General features: G+C 58.7%; 2 protein-coding genes and 4 pseudogenes across 2 annotated transcripts; 3 read left to right on the top strand and 3 right to left on the bottom strand.

Moving 5' to 3' along the window:
- Nucleotides 1–437, top strand: part of LOC131183724 (28S ribosomal RNA) — a 3,199-nt pseudogene extending 2,762 nt beyond the window's left edge.
- A 131-nt stretch (nucleotides 438–568) lies between these two features.
- On the bottom strand, nucleotides 569–3,123 carry LOC131182843 (uncharacterized). The gene is made up of 2 exons (XM_058152184.1): nucleotides 3,117–3,123; nucleotides 569–2,688 (listed from the first exon to the last, which is right to left on the bottom strand). The coding sequence occupies exons 1-2, from the start codon at nucleotides 3,121–3,123 to the stop codon at nucleotides 569–571; spliced, it is 2,127 nt and encodes a 708-aa protein (XP_058008167.1).
- Nucleotides 3,124–5,724: 2,601 nt separating this feature from the next.
- On the bottom strand, nucleotides 5,725–6,724 carry LOC131183196 (uncharacterized; annotated as a pseudogene).
- A 671-nt stretch (nucleotides 6,725–7,395) lies between these two features.
- Nucleotides 7,396–7,547, top strand: LOC131183734 (5.8S ribosomal RNA; annotated as a pseudogene).
- Nucleotides 7,548–7,748: 201 nt separating this feature from the next.
- Nucleotides 7,749–11,034, top strand: LOC131183719 (28S ribosomal RNA; annotated as a pseudogene).
- Nucleotides 11,035–11,135: 101 nt separating this feature from the next.
- Nucleotides 11,136–14,700, bottom strand: LOC131182842 (uncharacterized). Its single transcript, XM_058152183.1, has 2 exons — nucleotides 14,401–14,700; nucleotides 11,136–13,223 (listed from the first exon to the last, which is right to left on the bottom strand). The coding sequence occupies exons 1-2, from the start codon at nucleotides 14,698–14,700 to the stop codon at nucleotides 11,136–11,138; spliced, it is 2,388 nt and encodes a 795-aa protein (XP_058008166.1).
- Nucleotides 14,701–17,500: the final 2,800 nt, after the last annotated feature.

The raw sequence follows: 17,500 nt of genomic DNA, 5'->3' as shown, positions 1-17,500 counted from the left end.
CCCACCAATAGGGAACGTGAGTCGGGTTTAGACCGGCCGTGAGACAAAAGTTAGTTTTACTCATCGATGACCGCCGCGATGGTAATTAAACCGAGTACGTGAGGAACCTGAGATTCGCACACTTGGTCATCGCGCATGGTTGAAAAGCCGCTGGCGCCGGTTACCGCGGCGCTGGATTATGACCGAACGCCTAAGTCGTAATCCGCCGAGCGACGCCGTGTCCGGCGCCCGCTTGCCGACTCGCAGAGGCCTCCGCCTGCAGGCACGTGCCGTTGGTTAAGCCTCATGGCGGACGAGCCGCTGGCCGCTTTGAAGTACTATTCCCACCGGCCGCGTAATCTTTGCGCATTTACTTAAATACGCTGACGGGTATTGTAGTGGCAGAGTGGCCTTGCCGCCACGATCCACCGAGATTCAGCCTTTGTCGCCCGATTCGCCCCTCCTCCGCATCATCTCCTCCCTGCCCCACGAGGTTCCGACGCCCCCCCCCCCCTTACCCTCCCGTCCCTTAACGTACGAGGAGGCCCCTTCCGAGGATGCCCCCCATCACTTTCAGTGCAGCAAGTCTTCAAACATTAAAGGTCAAGTGCCGAGCACCATCCCTTTCCCAAGTCCAAAACAGCCCGTGGCAAAGGCCTCCCGGGCTGCCCCGACGGCCCGTGGCAAAGGCCTGCCTCCCGGGCTTGATCCCCGATTGGCCCGTGGCTGCCTGCCTCCCGGGCTTGCCCCCGACGAGCCCGTGGCGCGTCCCTGCCTCCTGGGCTTGCTCCCGACGGCCCGTGGCAAAGGCCTGCCTCCTGGGGCTTCTCGACAGCCCGTGGCGCTGCCTGCCTCCCACTTGCTCCTCGATTGGCCCGTGGCAAAGGCTGCCTCCCTGGGCTTGCCCCCGACGCCCGCGCGCGCCTGCCTCCCGCTTGCCCTCGACAGCCCGTGGCGCTGCCTGCCTCCCACTTGCTCCCCGACGGCCCGTGGCAAAGGCCTGGGGCTCCCAGCTGCTTCCCGTGGCAGGCCTGCTGCCTCCTGGGCTGTTCCCGACGGCCCGTGGCGCTGCCTGCCTCGGGGCTGCCCCCGACCGGGCCCGTGGCAAAGGCCTGCCTCCCGCTTGCCCCCGACGAGCCCGTGGCAAAGGCCTGCCTCCCGCTTGCTCCCCGACGGCCCGTGGCAAAGGCCTGCCTCCCGCTTGCCCCCGACCGGCCCGTGGCGTTGCCTGCCTCCCAGTTGCCCCCGACGAGCCCGTGGCAAAGGCCTGCCTCCTGGGGCTTGCCCCCGACGGCCCGTGGCGCTGCCTGGGCCTCCCGCTTGCCCCCGACGGCCCGTGGCAAAGGCCTGCCTCCTGGGCTTGTTCCCGACGGCCCGTGGCAAAGGCCTGCCTCCTGGGGCTTGCCCCCGACGGCCCGTGGCAGGCTGCAAAGGCCTGCCTCCTGGGCTTGCTCCCGACGGCCCGTGGCAAAGGCCTGCCTCCCGCTTGCCCCCGACAGCCCGTGGCAAAGGCCTGCCTCCCGCTTGCTCCCCCGACGGCCCGTGGCAAGGCCTGCCTCCTGGGCTTGCCCCCGACGGCCCGTGGCGTTGCCTGCCTCCTGGGGCTTGCCCCCGACAGCCCGTGGCAGTGCCTGCCTCCTGGGCTGTTCTCGACGGCCCGTGGCAAAGGCCTGCCTCCTGGGCTCCCCCGACGGCCCGTGGCGCTGCCTGCCTCCCGGGCTTGCCCCCGACGGCCCGTGGCGCGCTCCGGGCCTCCTGGGGCTTGCCCCCGACGGTCCCGTGGCTGCCTGCCTCCCGGGCTTGCTCCCGATTGGCCCGTGGCAAAGGCCTGCCTCCTGGGCTTGCCCCCGACGGCCCGTGGCGCTGCCTGCCTCCCGCTTGCCCCCGACGGCTGCGTGGCTGCCTGCCTCCTGGGCTTGCTCCCGACAGGCCCGTGGCAAAGGCCTGCCTCCTGGGGCTTGCTCCTTCGATTGGGCCCGTGGCAAAGGCCTGCCTCCTGGGCTTGCCCCCGACGGCCCGTGGCAAAGGCCTCCCGCTTGCCCCCGACGGCCCGTGGCAGTGCCTGGGCCTCCTGGGGCTGCCCCCGACAGCCCGTGGCAAAGGCCTGCCTCCCGCTTGCTCCTCGACGGCCCGTGGCGCTGCCTGCCTCCCGCTTGCTCCCGATTGGCCCGTGGCGCCTGCTGCCTCCTGGGCTTGCCCCCGACGGCCCGTGGCAAAGGCCCTGCCTCCCGCTTGCTCCCGACGGGCCCGTGGCAAGGCCTGCCTCCCTTGCCCTTTGATTGGCCCGCGCTGCCTGCCTCCCGCTTGCTCCCGACGGCCCGTGGGCAAAGGCCTGCCTCCCTGGGCTTGCCCCCGACGGCCCGCGGGCAAGGCCTGCCTCCCGCTTGCCCCCGACGGTCCCGTGGCAAGGCCTGCCTCCTGGGGCTTGCTCCCTTTGATTGGCCCGTGGCAGTGCCTGCCTCCTGGGCTTGCCCCCGACGGCCCGTGGCGCTGCCTGGGCCTCCTGGGCTTGCCCCCGACGGCCCGTGGCAAAGGCCTGCCTCCCGGGCTTGCCCCCGACGGCCCGTGGCAAGGCCTGGGCCTCCTGGGCTCCCCGACGGCCCGTGTGGCAAAGGCCTGCCTCCTGGGCTTGCCCCCGACGGCCCGTGGCGTTGCCTGCCTCCCACTTGCCCCCGACGGCCTGCAGACGCTCAACGCCTCCCCGGTGCTCTTGCACGGGGGGCGTTTGTTATTCACCCATCTCATGCAAAATGAGGCTATAATTGGCACGGGATGCAGTTTTATTCCTCAGCTAATAGGCAAAAAAGAGGTTCGCCTGGCCCCTTTGCTAGCATACACTAACATTTTTATTTTCGGCAGGCTCTCGTCCCTAACATGCTTTTTGCTTATAAGTTATGTTATTCTCTTCGTATACGTGATTGAAATATTACCCAAGATATTCCAGTCATTGGTGCCTTGCATCTACGCTTACCTTCATCATGTGGGGATGCTATCTATGGAGCGCTTCTTGCTTTCTCACTATGACCCTAAGGTTTTGTGCTTCATGTTTTATGGAACAATTCCCTCATTGAGTATAAAGAGCACAAAATCTAATATTGTGCACATGACAACTCTTCTATGATTTTTTCTCTACTTACCTTCCATGCCGATATGGCCAAATGTTATGCCCCTAAGCCAATTCTCCGTGCAAACTTTAAGAAAACCACCCAATGACAACTCAAATGGGTTTATAATATTTTTCTGATGTTCCACAAAAAATTTGGTGATTTTCTGATGAGTTTTCTATTTTTTATGAATTTATGTATTTTTCGGGTTAAAAAAATAAAAAAAAATAGCTACGGTGAAAAAAAAAATTTCAAAATTTTTGTGAGAGTAGATTACATTTTTCTAAACACCTCTGCAAAAAATCAGGTCAAAATACCCAAAATTGAATTTTTTAGGGGTGTGATGGCTCGTACATAGTCATGTTTCCTCCCGCTGCACTTCATTGTGTTCCTAATGCTCTTAGGGGTGTGGGTAGTCACCTCGGGGCCAGCAAGGTCGGGCCCGGGATGCCTCTGTGCCATATGTGGGCATCGGTTTAGCATTGTTATTAGCTTGTTTGCACCCTCTCCACCTCTACCCCGCTTGGAAGTCGGAAAATCGAAAAATCCCGCGGCGCAGGGCCCGCCCCGCCATGGCTCTGCCCGCTCGCAGCAATTGTGGGAAATGAATCGTGGTTGAATCCTATATAAAAGTGTGTCGAATGGATGCTAGTGCATGGTGCGAGCATGGCATTTGCGTCGTGGCTTGTGCCGACGCGGCGAAAGCGCATTACGCGCTGTAATCGGGCATGGGAGCTTTTGGCCACAACGCTTGCAAACTAACTCTTGGGCTAGACTCAATCACGACGATGAACCCAAGGCATATTGGGGCCGATCTCCATGCTTGCGTGTGTCAATTGGATGCCGTGCAAGGTGTGGGCGTGGCATTTCGGTTATTCCCGTGGCCGGGCGCGTTGGCGGATAGGCGATGCAATCGGGCATGGTGTGAGTTCTCGTGGCATAGGCTTTGAGGAGTTTGGGTCCGTGGTAGAGCCGACTTTATTGGGGTCGATCTCCTTGCTCTCGAGGGTGTTAAGTGAAAGTCGGTACAAGGTGTGGGCATGGTGCTTACGTGTCGTGCTTGTGTCGAGTGCGGCGACATGCAACGCCATCGCATGGGGTGAGCTCCGATGGGGAAGGCTTGCAGGAGTTGGGATGCTACATTACTCGGGTCGTGGATGGACGCCGGGTCATGCGATCGCGGCATTGCTCGTGTTGTGGGAATGAGTCGCCCGGTGCTTCCGCAAGTGTTGAGGCATTACAAGTGTTGGGAGAGGGCGTATGCTACGATGCCGTGCTTGATCCTATGCGCGAGCCGATGTCGCAGGCATGAGTTGTGGCATTGAGTGGTAGGCGCTTTCCTTCGATTGTGTGGTGTGCATTGTTGCTTGCGCCGATGTGTCCCTTTGTGATCGCTGCCTTTGCTTAGGTTGAGGGGACGAGCCTGGTGCCTTTACTTTGCCGGGTTGTGCGAATGTTGAGGTGAGGGCGTATGCTTCATGCCACATGTGCTCGAGCCGATGCATGAGCTCGCGAGGCATGTGTTGAGAACATTGTACGGCGAGTTTCTTCTACCGCGGTGATTGCATCGTTACAAAGCCCCGCTTCTTTCCCTTCCTGCTTGCATTTGCTACTAAGGTTGCGGGATGAGCCCGGTGCCGATGTTTTGTTGAGGCGACGCGAGTGCTTGGTGAGGGTGCGCGCTCGGCTACCGTGCTCAATCCGATGTGCGAGCCGCCGAGGCAAGGCCGAGGCATCAGATGGGGAATCTCGTGGCCGAGGTCACCGCTTACGCCCGTAATCGACGGGTCCCTTCGTGTTGCTTGTATTTCACCGCTCGCTTCGCCCTCCTCGGATTTGTTTCGCGCTGCCGTGTGAGTAGCGGTTCCATTCGGCGCTTTGACTTCCCATCGTGCTTCCGCCGCCGGGGCAATTCGTTGCGGGATCACCGCCAACGTGACGCGGGCGCGCATGAGCGTTGTTTGGTCGCTTGGGTTGGCGTGCTCTTTGCTCGAGCATTGAACCGCTGGCTCGATCCCCTTCAGCTTGTTGCCCGAGAGCGAATGTGCCTCGCGACATGATTCGTTCCTCGTGTTGCATACCCACGAAAGCGAATTCAAAGCTATGCTGTCCTGCTGGCGCCTTGTTTAGGTGCGAGGTGAACCTCAGAGCGCATCCGTGCTCCAAGCATGCTCACCGCCGCCGTGGCTCACGGAATGTCGCCGGTTTCCTGATGCGAATGTGATGCGCGAGGGGTGGCAACTCCTCCATCAGCCCAAACGCCCAATCGGTAACGGAACGACCGACGCTACCGCCTCGAGGCCTCGGCCACGGGGAGCCAGGCGGGCGACGCCGCCGCTAAGGAATGCTACCCGTTGATCCCGCCAAGAGTCATATGCTTGTCTCAAAGATTAAGCCATGCATGTGTAAGTATGAACTAATTCGCATCGTGAAACCGCGAATGGCTCATTAAATCGCTTATAGTTTGTTTGATGGTATTCGCTACTCTGATAACCGTGGTAATTCTAGAGCTAATACATGCTAAAAACCGCGACTTCGGAAGGGGTGTATTTATTAGATAAAGGTCGACGCTGGCTCGCCTGCTTCGATGATTCATGATAACTCGACGGATCGCACGCCATCGTGCCGCGACGCATCATTCAAATTTCTGCCCTATCAACTTTCGATGGTAGGATAGAGGCCTACCATGGTTTCAACGGGTAACGGGGAATTAGGGTTCGACTCCGGAGAGGGAGCCTGAGAAACGGCTACCACATCCAAGGAAGGCAGCAGGCGCGCAAATTACCCAATCCCGACACGGGGAGGTAGTGACAATAAATACTGATACAGGGCTCTTTTGGGTCTTGTAATTGGAATGAGTACAATTTAAATCCCTTAACGAGGAACAATTGGAGGGCAAGTCTGGTGCCAGCAGCCGCGGTAATTCCAGCTCCAATAGCGTATATTAAAGTTGTTGCAGTTAAAAAGCTCGTAGTTGAACCTTGGGTTGGTCGACCGTCCGCCTCGCTGTGCACTCGCTTGGCCCTTCTTCACGGGCGATGCGCCTCGCCTTAATCGCCGGGTCGTGGCCTCCTACAAGTACTTTGAAAAAATTAGAGTGTTCAAAGCAAGCCTACGCCTGATACATTAGCATGGGATAACATCATAGGATTTCGGTCCTATTGTGTTGGCCTTCGGATCGGAGTAATGATTAACAGGACAATGGGGCATTCAGATTTCATAGTCGAGGTGAAATTCTTGGATTTATGAAAGACGCAACAATCGCGAAAAGCATTTGCCAAGGATGTTTTCATTAATCAAGAACGAAAGTTGGGGCTCAAGACGATCGATACCGCCCTAGTCTCAACTATAAACGATGCCACTGTGGATCGGGCGATGTTGCTTTTAGGACTCACGCACCTTATGAGAAATCAAAGTCTTTGGGTTCCGGGAGTATGGTCGCAAGGCTCAAACTTAAAGGAATTGACTAAGGGCACCATCAGGAGGAGCTCGCGCTTAATTTGACTCAACACGGGAAACTTACTGTGTCCGCATAGTAAGGATTGACAGATCGAGAGCTCTTTCTTGATTCTATGGGTGGTGGTGCATGGCCGTTTAGTTGGTGGAGCGATTTGTCCGGTTAATTCTGCTAACTAACGAGACCTCACCGCTATTCAGCTATGCGGAGGTGACCCTCCGCGCCGCCTTCTTAGAGGGACTATGGCCTTTTAGGCCAAGGAAGTTTGAGGCAATAACAGTGTCCGTGATGCCCTTAGATGTTCGGGTCGCACGCGCGCTTACACCGATGTATTCAACGAAGTCTATAGCCTTGGCCGATGTGCCCGTAATCTTTGAAATTTCATCGTGATGGGGATAGATCATTGCAATTGTTGGTCTTCAACGAGGAATTCCTAGTAAGCGCGAGTCATCACCGCTGACTACGCCCTCGCCTCTTTGTACACACCGCCCGCCGCTTCCTACCGATTGAATGGTCCGTGAAGTGTTCGATCGCGCGACGTATGTCACGGCGACGCCGCGAGAAGTCCACCGAACCTTATCATTTAGAGGAAGGAGAAGTCAGAATAAGGTTTCCGTAGGTGAACTCGCGAAGGATCATTGTCGAAACTCGCCCGCAGAACGACTCCGCGAACGCTGGCCCACAAACGCTGGGACCGCGGGGCCTTCGGCCTCGCCGCTCGGAAGGTCGGGAAGCAGCCGGGCTCTCGCCCGCCGGCCTCCGCGCCCTAACACCAACCCCGCGCGAAGCGCCAAGGAACATGAACGAAAAGAGCGCGCCTGCTCGACGCTGCCGCCCTCTTTCGAGAACCATAACGACTTTCGCAACGGATATCTCGCTCGTGATCGATGAAGAACGCAGCAAAATGCGATACTTGGTGTGAATTGCGTAATCCCGCGAACCATCGAAGTCTTTGAACGCAAGTTGCGCTCGGTTATCCGGCCGAGGGCACGCTCGCTCGGGTGTCACGCAACCGCCGCTTCTAACCCCTCGCCTGCGCGGGGTGCGGGCGGATCTCGCCTCCCGCGGCGCCTCGCCGCGGTTGGTCTAAAAGCCGAGTCTCGCTGGCGATCGCCACGGCTATCGGTGGTTGAAAGACTCCTGACAGAGCACGCGCTGCCATCGCCACCGACCTCGAGACTTCAAGGCCCCTAGGGAACGCCCGATCGCGACTCCTGTGTCAAAGTGAACACCCGCCGAGTTTAAGCATATCAATAAGCTGAGGAAAAGAAACTTACCAGATTCCCTAGTAACGGCGAGCGAACCGAAGAGCCTGCTTGAGAATCTGGCGCCTCGGTCCGAATTGTAGTCCGAGAAGCGCCTCACGCGGATCGCCCAAGTCCTCGGAAGGGGGCGCCGAGAGGGTGAGAGCCCTGCTGCGTTCGACTCGCCGCACCACGAGGCGCTGTCATGAGTCGGGTTGTTTGGGAATGCAGCCCCAATCGGGCGGTAAATTCCGGCCCAAGGCTAAATACGTGGCGAGACCGATAGCTAACAAGTACCGCGAGGGAAAGATGAAAAGGACTTTGAAAAGAGAGTCAAAGAGTGCTTGAAATTGTCGGAGGGAAGCGGATGGGGCCGCGATGCGCCTTGGCCGGATGTGGAACGGCGACAAGCCGTCCGCCGATCGCTCGGGCGCGGACCGACGCGATCGCAGCGGCGCCCAAGCCCGGCACTAGAAACGCCCGCGAGACGCCGCCGCAGCCGATCGTGGACATCGCGCGCCACGGCGGCAGCCCCGCAGACTCCGCCTCGGGCGCCGGCCTGGTTTCTATTCGCCCGCCTTGAAACACGGACCAAGGAGTCCGACATGTGTGCGAAGCCAACGCGAGTAAACCCGTAAGGCGCAAGGAAGCCGATCGCGGATCCCCGAGGGTTGCACCGCCGACCGACCTCGATCTTCCGAGAAGGGTTCGAGTGAGAGCACACTGTCGGACCCGAAAGATGGTGAACTATGCTCGAAGCGGGCGGCCGCAGGAAACTCGTGGAGGCCCGCAGCCGAGCATCGACGCAAATCGCTCGTCTGACTTGGGTATAGGGGCGAAAGACTAATCGAACTGCCTAGTAGCCGGTTCCTCCGGTTTCTCAGATAGCCGGAGCTCGGACGAAGTTCTATCTGTAAAGCCAATGATTAGAGGCATCGGGGCGCAACGCCTCGACCTATTCTCAAACTTTAAATAGGTAGGACGCGCGGCCGCTTACCGAGCGGCGCCACGGAATCGAGCTCCAAGTGGGCCATTTTTGGTAAGCGTAATCGCGATGCGGGATGAACCGAAGCCGGGTTACGGTGCCCAATCGCGCTAACCCGTAACCCACAAAGGGTGTTGGTCGATTAAGACAAGCAGGACGGTGGCCATGGAAGTCGGACTCCGCTAAGGAGTGTGTAACAACTCACCGCCAATCAACTAGCCCCGAAATGGATGGCGCTTAAGCCGCGACCTATACTCCGGCCGCCGGCAAGAGCCGTGCCCCGATGAGTAGGAGGCGCGGCGGCCGTGAAACCCGGGCGCGAGCCCGGCGAGCGCCGCCGTGCAGATCTTGGTGGTAGTAGCAAATACTCAAATGAGAACTTTGAGGACTGAAGTGGGGAAAGGTTCCGTGTGAACAGCAGTTGGACACGGGTTAGTCGATCCTAAGAGACGGGGAAGCTCGTCCGACAGCCGCACATACGGCGAAGCTTCAAAGGGAATCGTTAAAATTCCCGAACCGACGCGGCCGACGGCGACGTTAGGAGTCCGAGACGCCGGCGGGGCCTCGAAGAGTTATCTTTTCGCTTAACAGCCCGCCCACTCGAAACGACTCACGGAGGTAGGGTCCAGCGGCCGGAAGAGCACCGCGACGCCGCGCGGGTGTCCGGCAGCCTCGCGCCCGTGAAAATCCGAGGACCGAGTGCCTCCCGCGCCCGGCCGCATTTCATAACCGCATCAGTTCCAAGGTGAACAGCCTCCGCCAATGGAACAATGTAGGCAAGGGAAGTCGGCAAAACGGATCCAGAATCTCGAAAAGGATTGGCTCGAGGGTCGGGCCCGGGTCCTGGCCCCAACCCGCTTGCCGTTTACGGATCGCCGAAGCCGCTTCCCGCGGCGAGCGGTCGCCGCGGCCGGGGACGGATCGGGAACGCCCCGGGCCTTTTCCCCGCGCCGAATACCGACTCAGAATCGTACGACAAGGGGAATCCGATCGCTTAATTAAAACAAAGCATTGCGATGGTCTCGCGATGCTCACGCAATGTGATTTCGCCTAGGCTCAATGTCAAAGTGAAGAAATTCAACCAAGCGCGTAAACGGCGGAGTAACTATGACTCTCTTAAGGTAGCCAAATGCCTCGCCATCTAATTAGTGACGCGCATGAATGGATTAACGAGATTCCCATCGCCCTCGCCTACTATCCAAATAAACCACACCAAGGGAACGGGCTTGGCGGAATCGGGGAAAGAAGACCTCGTTGAGCTTGACTCTAGTCCGACTTTGTGAAATGACTTGAGAGGTGTAGGATAAGTGGGAGCCTAAACGGCGACGGTGAAATACCACTACTTTTAACGTTATTTTACTTATTCCGTGAATCGAGGCGGGCCTCGCCTCTTTTTGACTCCACACGCCACGGCGCCGATCCGGCAAGACATTGTCGTGGGGAGTTTGGCTGGGCGTACATCCGTTAAAAGATAACGCAGTGTCCTAAGATGAGCTCAACGAGAATGTAAATCTCGTGGTGGAACAAAAGGGTAAAAGCTCGCTTGATTCTCGATTTCCAAGATTTAATACGAACCGTGAAAGCGTGGCCTATCGATCCTTTAGACCTTCTGGATTTGAAGCTAGAGGTGTCGTAAAAGTTACCACAGTGGATAATCGCTTGTGGCAGCCAAGCCGCTCATAGCGACGTTGCTTTTTGATCCTTCGATGTCGGCTCTTCCTATCATTGTGAAGCGTAATTCACCAAGTGTTGGATTGTTCACCCACCAATAGGGAACGTGAGTCGGGTTTAGACCGCCGTGAGACAAAGTTAGTTTTACTCATCGATGACCGCCGCGATGGTAATTCAACCTAGTACGAGGAACCGCTGATTCGCACAATTGGTCATCGCGCTTGGTTGAAAAGCCGCTGGCGCCGGTTACCGCGGCGCTGGATTATGACCACGCGCGTCCCCCCCCCCCCGCGCGCGCGCCCCCGCGCGCGCGCGCGACGACGCGCAGGGGGGCCTCCGCCTCAGAAGTCCCCCCCCCCCGCCGCGCGCCGTCCCGCGCGCGCGCGCGCGACGCAGCAGGGGCCTCCCGCCCCAGAGGCACGCGTGCTGGTTGCCCCCCGCGGCGACGAGAGCCGCGGGCCGCTTTGAAGTACTATTCCCACCGGCGCCGCGTAATCCTTTGCATTTACTTAAATACGCTGACGGGTATTGTAGTGGCAGAGTGGCCTTGCCGCCACGATCCACCGAGATTCAGCCCTTTGTCGCCCGATTCGCCCTCCTCCGCCTCATCTCCTCTCTCGCCCCACGAGGTTCCGACGCCCCTTTCCCCCCCCTTAACGCACGAGGAGGCCCTTCCGAGGATGCCCCCATCACTTTCAAGGCAAAGCAAGTCTTGAAACATTAAAGGTCAAGTGCCGAGCACCATCCCTTTCCAAGTCCAAAACAGTGCCTGCGCTGCCCAAAGGCCTCCTGGGCTTGCCCCCGACGGCCCGTGGCAGTGCCTGCCTCCCGCTTGATCCCCGATTGGCCCGTGGCAAGGCCTGCCTCCTGGGGCTTGCCCCCGACGAGCCCGTGGCAAGGCTCCTGCCTCCCGCTTGCTCCCCGATTGGGCCCGTGGCAAAGGCCTGCCTCCCGCTTGCCCCCGACGGCCCGTGGCGCTGCCTGCCTCCCACTTGCTCCCGACGGCCCGTGGGCGCGCCTGCCTCCCGGCTGCCTCCCGCCCGCGGCAAGGCCTGGGCCTCCCGCTGTTCTCGACAGCCCGTGGCAAAGGCCTGCCTCCCGCTTGCCCCCGACCGGGCCCGTGGCAGTGCCCAAAGGGCCTCCCGCTTGCCCCCGACGGCCCGTGGCGTTGCCTGCCTCCTGGGCTTGCCCCCGACGGCCCGTGGCAGTGCCTGCCTCCCTGGGGCTTGCTCCCGACGGGCCCGTGGCAGTGCCCTGCCTCCTGGGCTTGCCCCCGACGGGCCCGCGTGGCAGTGCCTGCCTCCCGCTTGCCCCCGACGGCCCGTGGCAGTGCCTGCCTCCCGCTTGCCCCCGACGCGCCCGTGGCAGTGCCTGCCTCCTGGGCTTGCCCCCGACGGGCCCGTGGCAGTGCCTGCCCTGGGCTTGCCCCGACGGCCCGTGGCAAAGGCCTGCCTCCCGCTTGCCCCCGACGGCCCGTGGCAAAGGCCTGCCTCCCAGCTTGCCCCGACGGCCCGTGGCAGTGCCTGCCTCCTGGGCCCCCCGACGGCCCGTGGCAGTGCCTGCCTCCTGGGCTTGCCCCCGACAGTCTGGCAGTGCCCAGGCCTCCCGCTTGCCCCGGACGGGCCCGTGGCAGTGCCCAATTCCTCCCGCTGTTCCCCCGACGGCCCGTGGCGCTGCCTGCCTCCCAGTTGCCTCTCGACGGCCCGTGGCAGTTGCCTGCCTCCTGGGCTTGCCCCCGACGGCCCGTGGCAGTGCCTGCCTCCCGCTTGCTCCCCGACGGCCCGTGGCAGTGCCTGCCTCCTGGGCTGCCCCCGACGGCCCGTGGCAAAGGCCTGCCTCCCGCTTGCTCCTTCGATTGGCCCGTGGCAAGGCCTGCCTCCCGCTTGCCCCGACGGCCCGTGGGCGCTGCCTGCCTCCCAGTTGCCCCCGACGGCCCGTGGCAAAGGCCTGCCTCCTGGGCTTGCCCCCGACAGCCCGTGGCAGTGCCTGCGGCCTCCCGCTTGCTCCCGACGGCCCGTGGCAAAGGCCTGCCTCCCAGTTCTCGATTGGCCCGTGGCAGTGCCCTGCCTCCCACTTGCCCCCGACGGGCCCGCGGCAAGGCCTGCCTCCCTGGGGCTTGCCCCCGACGGCCCGTGGCAAAGGCCTGCCTCCCGGGGCTGCCCCCGACGGCCCGTGGCAGTGCCTGCCTCCCGGGCTTGCTCCCGACGGGCCCGTGGCAAGGCGCTGCCTCCCGCTTGCTCCCTCGACGGCCCGTGGCAGTGCCTGGGGCCTCCCGCTGCCCCCGACGGCCCGTGGCGGCTGCCTGCCTCCCGGGCTTGCTCCCCGATTGGGCCCGTGCAGTGCCTGCCTCCCGCTTGCCCCCGACGGGCCCGTGGCAAAGGCCTGCCTCCTGGGCTTGCCCCCGACGGCCCGTGGTGGCGCTGCCCGCCTCCCGCTGCTGCCCCCGACAGTCTGCGTGGCAAAGGCCTGCCTCCCGCTTGCTCCTCGATTGGCCCGCGGCAAAGGCCTGCCTCCCGCTTGCCCCCGACGGCCCGTGGCAAGGCCTGGGCCTCCTGGGCTTGCTCCCGACGGCCCGTGGCAAAGGCCTGCCTCCCGCTGCCCCCGACGGCCCGTGGCGCTGCCTGCCTCCTGGGCTTGCCCCCGACGGCCCGTGGCGCGCCTGCCTCCCGCTTGCCCCGACGGCCCGTGGCAAGGCCTGGGCCTCCTGGGCTTGCCCCCGACGGCTGCGGCAAAGGCCTGCCTCCCGCTTGCTCCCGACGGCCTGCAGGTCGCTCAACGCCTCCCTGCTCTTGCACGGGGGCTTTTGTTATTCACCCATCTCATCCAAAATGATTCTATAATTGGCACGGATGCGCTTTATTCCTTAGCTAATAGGCAAAAAGAGGTTCGCTCGCCCCTTTGCTAGCGTCGATACACTAACATTTTTATTTTCTGTGCTCGCCCCTAACATGCTATTTGCTTATAAGTTAAGTTATTCTCTTCAGATACGTGATTGAAATATTACCCAAGATATTCCAACATTGGTGCCTTGCATCTACGCTTACCTACATCATGAGGTGATGCAATCTATCGAGCGCATCATGCTTACTCACAATGACCCTAAGGTTTTGTGCTTCATGTTTTATGGAACAATTCCCTCATTGAGTATAAAGAGCACAAAATCTAATATTGTGCACATGACAACTCTTCTATGATTTTTTCTCTACTTACCTTCCATGCCGATATGGCCAAATGTTATGCCCCTAAGCCAATTCTCCGTGCAAACTTTAAGAAAACCACCCAATGACAACTCAAATGGGTTTATAATATTTTTCTGATGTTCCACAAAAAATTTGGTGATTTTCTGATGAGTTTTCTATTTTTATGAATTTATGTATTTTTCGGTTAAAAATAAAAAAATAGCTTGAAACGTGAAAAAAAATTTCATTATTTTTGTGTGAGTAGATTACATTTTTCTAAACTCCTCTGCTAAAAATCAGGTCAAAATTCCCTATATTTAATTTTTTAGGGTTGGTGTGATGGCTCGTACATAGTCATGTTTCCTCCCGCTGCACTTCATTGTGTTCCTAATGCTCTTAGGGGTGTGGGTAGTCACCTCGGGGGCCAGCAAGGCCGGGCCCGGGATGCCTCTGTGCCATATGTGGGCATCGGTTTAGCATGGAAATTAGCTTGTTAGCCCCTCTCCACCTCTACCCCGCTTGGAAGTCGGAAAAATCTAAAAATCCCGCAGGCAGGGCCCGCCCGCCATGGCTCGGGCCCGCTCGCAGCAATTGTGGGAAATGAATCGTGGTTGAATCCTATATAAAAGTGTGTCGAATGGATGCTAGTGCATGGTGCGAGCATGGCATTTGCGCGGTCGTGCTTGTGCCGACGCGGCGAAGCGTACATACGCTGTAATCGGGCATGGAGCTTCTGGCCAACGCTTGCAAACTAACTCTGGGCTAGACTCGAATCACGCACGATGAACCCAAGGCATATTGGGGCCGATCTCCATGCTTGCGTGTCAATTGATGCCGTGCAAGGTGTGGGCGTGGCATTTCGGTTATTCTGGCCGGGCGCGTTTGCCGGATAGGCGATGCAATCGGGCATGGTGTGAGTTCTCGTGGCATAGGCTTTTGAGGACTTTGGGTCCGTGGTAGAGCCGACTTTATTGGGGTCGATCTCCTTGCTCTCGAGGGTGTTAAGTGAAAGTCTGCACAAGGTGTGGGCATGGTGCTTACGTGTGCGGCTTGTGTCGAAAAGGGCGACATGCAACGCCATCGCATGGGGTGAGCTCCGATGGGGAAGGCTTGCAGGAGTTGGGATGCTACATTACTCGGGTCGTGGATGGACGCCGGTCATATGATCGCGGCATTGCTCAAAGTTGTGGGAATGAGTCGCCCGTGCTTCCGCAAGTGTTGAGGCATTACAAGTGTTGGGAGAGGGCGTGGCGTTACGATGCCGTGCTTGATCCTATGCGCGAGCGATGTCGCAGGCATGAGTTGTGGCATTGAGTGGTAGGCGCTTTCCTTCGATTGCGGTGGTGTGCATTGTTGCTTGCGCCGATGTGTCCCTTTGTGATCGCTGCCTTTGCTTAGGTTGAGGGGACGAGCCCGTGCCTTTACTTTGCCGGGTTGTGCGAATGTTGAGGTGAGGGCGTATGCTTCATGCCACATGTGCTCGAGCCGATGCATGAGCTCATGAGGCATGTGTTGAGAACATTGTACGCGCAAGTTTCTTCTACGCGGTGATTGCATGACAAAGCCCCGCTCTTTCCTTCCCTGCTTGCATTTGCTACTAAGGTTGCGGGATGAGCCCGGTGCCGATGTTTTGTTGAGGCGACGCGAGTGCTTGGTGAGGGTGCGCGTGCGCTCGCGCGTGTGCTCAATCCGATGTGCGCCGCCGAGGCAAGGCCGAGGCATCAGATGGGGAATTCTCGTGGCCGAGGTCACCGCTTTACGCCCGTAATCGACGTCCTTCGTGTTGCTTGTATTTCATTTCCGCTCGCTTCGCCCTCCTCGATTTGTTTCGCGCCAAGCGTGTGTGAGTAGCGGTTCCATTCGGCGCTTTGACTTCCCATCGTGCTTCGCCGCCGGGGCAATTGCTGGGATCACCGCCAACGACGCGGCGCGCGCATGAGCGTTGTTTGGTCGCTTGGGTTGGCGTGCTCTTTGCTCGAGCATTGAACCGCTGGCTCGATCCTTCAGCTTGTTGCCCGAGAGCGAATGTGCCTCGTGACATGATTCGCCTCGTGTTGCATACCCACGAAAGCGAATTCAAAGCTATGCTGTCCCGCCGCTTTGGCGCCTTGTTTAGGTGCGAGGTGAACCTCAGAGCGCATCCGTGCTCCAAGCATGCTCACCGCCGCCGTGGGCTCACGGAATGTCGCTGCGGTTTCCTGGATGCGAATGTGATGCGCGAGGGGTGGCAACTCCTCCATCACCCAAACGCCCAATCGGTAACGAACGACCGACGCGCTCGCCTCGAGGCCTCGCCACGGGCTTCAGGCGGGCGACGCCGCCGCTAAGCGAATGCTACCCGTTGATCCCGCCAAGAGTCATATGCTTGTCTCAAAGATTAAGCCATGCATGTGTAAGTATGAACTAATTCGCATCGTGGAAACCGCGAATGGCTCATTAAATCGCTTATAGTTTGTTTGATGGTATCTCGCTACTCTGATAACCGTAGTAATTCTAGAGCTAATACGCAACAAACCCCGACTTCGAAGGGATGCATTTATTAGATAAAGGTCGACGCTGGCTCGCCTGCTGTTCGATGATTCATGATAACTCGACGGATCGCACGCCATCGTGTCGCGACGCATCATTCAAATTTCTGCCCTATCAACTTTCGATGGTAGGATAGTGGCCTACCATGGTGGTGACGGTGACGGAGAATTAGGGTTCGATTCCGAGAGGGAGCCCGAGAAACGGCTACCACATCCAAGGAAGGCAAGAGCGCGCAAATTACCCAATCTCCGACACGGGAGGTAGTGACAATAAATAACAATACCGGCTCTTCGAGTCCGTAATTGGAATGAGTACAATCTAAATCCCTTAACGAGGATCCATTGAGGGCAAGTCCGTGCCAAGCACCGCTGTAATTCCAGCTCCAATAGCGTATATTTAAGTTGTTGCGCTTAAAAGCTCGTAGTTGACCTTGGGTTGGTCGACCGGCCGCGTGTGCACTGCCGCTCGCCCTTCACGGCTGATGCGCCTCGCCTTAATCGCCGGGTCGTGGCTCTCCTACACAGCATTTTGAAGAAATTAGAGTGCTCAAAGCAAGCCTACGCCTGATACATTAGCATGGGATAACATCATAGGATTTCGGTCCTATTGTGTTGGCCTTCGGATCGGAGTAATGATTAACAGTGACACTGGGGCATTCGTGATTTCATAGTCGAGGTGAAATTCTTGGATTTATGAAAGACGCAACAATCGCGAAAGCATTTGCCAAGGATGTTTTCATTAATCAAGAACGAAAGTTGGGGCTCAAGACGATCGATACCGCCCTAGTCTCAACTATAAACGATGCCACTGTGGATCGGCGGATGTTGCTTTTAGGACTCGCCAAGACCTTATGAGAAATCAAAGTCTTTGGGTTCCGGGAGTATGGTCGCAAGGCTGAAACTTAAAGGAATTGACTAAGGGCACCATCAGGAGGAGCTCGCGCTTAATTTGACTCAACACGGAAACTTACTGTGTCCGCATAGTAAGGATTGACAGATCGAGAGCTCTTTCTTGATTCTATGGGTGGTGGTGCATGGCCGTCTTAGTTGGTGGAGCGATTTGTCCGGTTAATTCCGCTAACTAACGAGACCTCACCGCTAACTAGCTATGCGGAGGTGACCTCCGCGCCGCCTTCTTAGAGGGACTATGGCCTTTAGGCCAAGGAAGTTTGAGGCACAATGTGTCCGTGATGCCCTTAGATGTTCGGGTCGCACGCCGCGCTACAATCGATGTATTCAACGAAGTCTATAGCCTTGGCCGATGTGCCCGTAATCTTTGAAATTTCATCGTGATGGGGATAGATCATTGCAATTGTTGGTCTTCAACGAGGAATTCCTAGTAAGCGCGAGTCA

Source organism: Hevea brasiliensis, chromosome 9 (assembly GCF_030052815.1).
Source record: "Hevea brasiliensis isolate MT/VB/25A 57/8 chromosome 9, ASM3005281v1, whole genome shotgun sequence".
NCBI lineage: Eukaryota > Viridiplantae > Streptophyta > Magnoliopsida > Malpighiales > Euphorbiaceae > Hevea > Hevea brasiliensis.
This window is presented reverse-complemented; position numbering and strand designations above follow the sequence as displayed.

Coding starts and splice junctions, on each gene's coding strand:
- LOC131182842 (XM_058152183.1), bottom strand. CDS start 14,700: ATGGCGTTGCATGTCGCCCTTTTCGACACAAGCCGCACACGTAAGCAC. Junction 13,224..14,400: donor CAATATGCCTTGGGTTCATC/GTGCGTGATTCG, acceptor GTGCAAGAGCAG/GGAGGCGTTGAGCGACCTGC.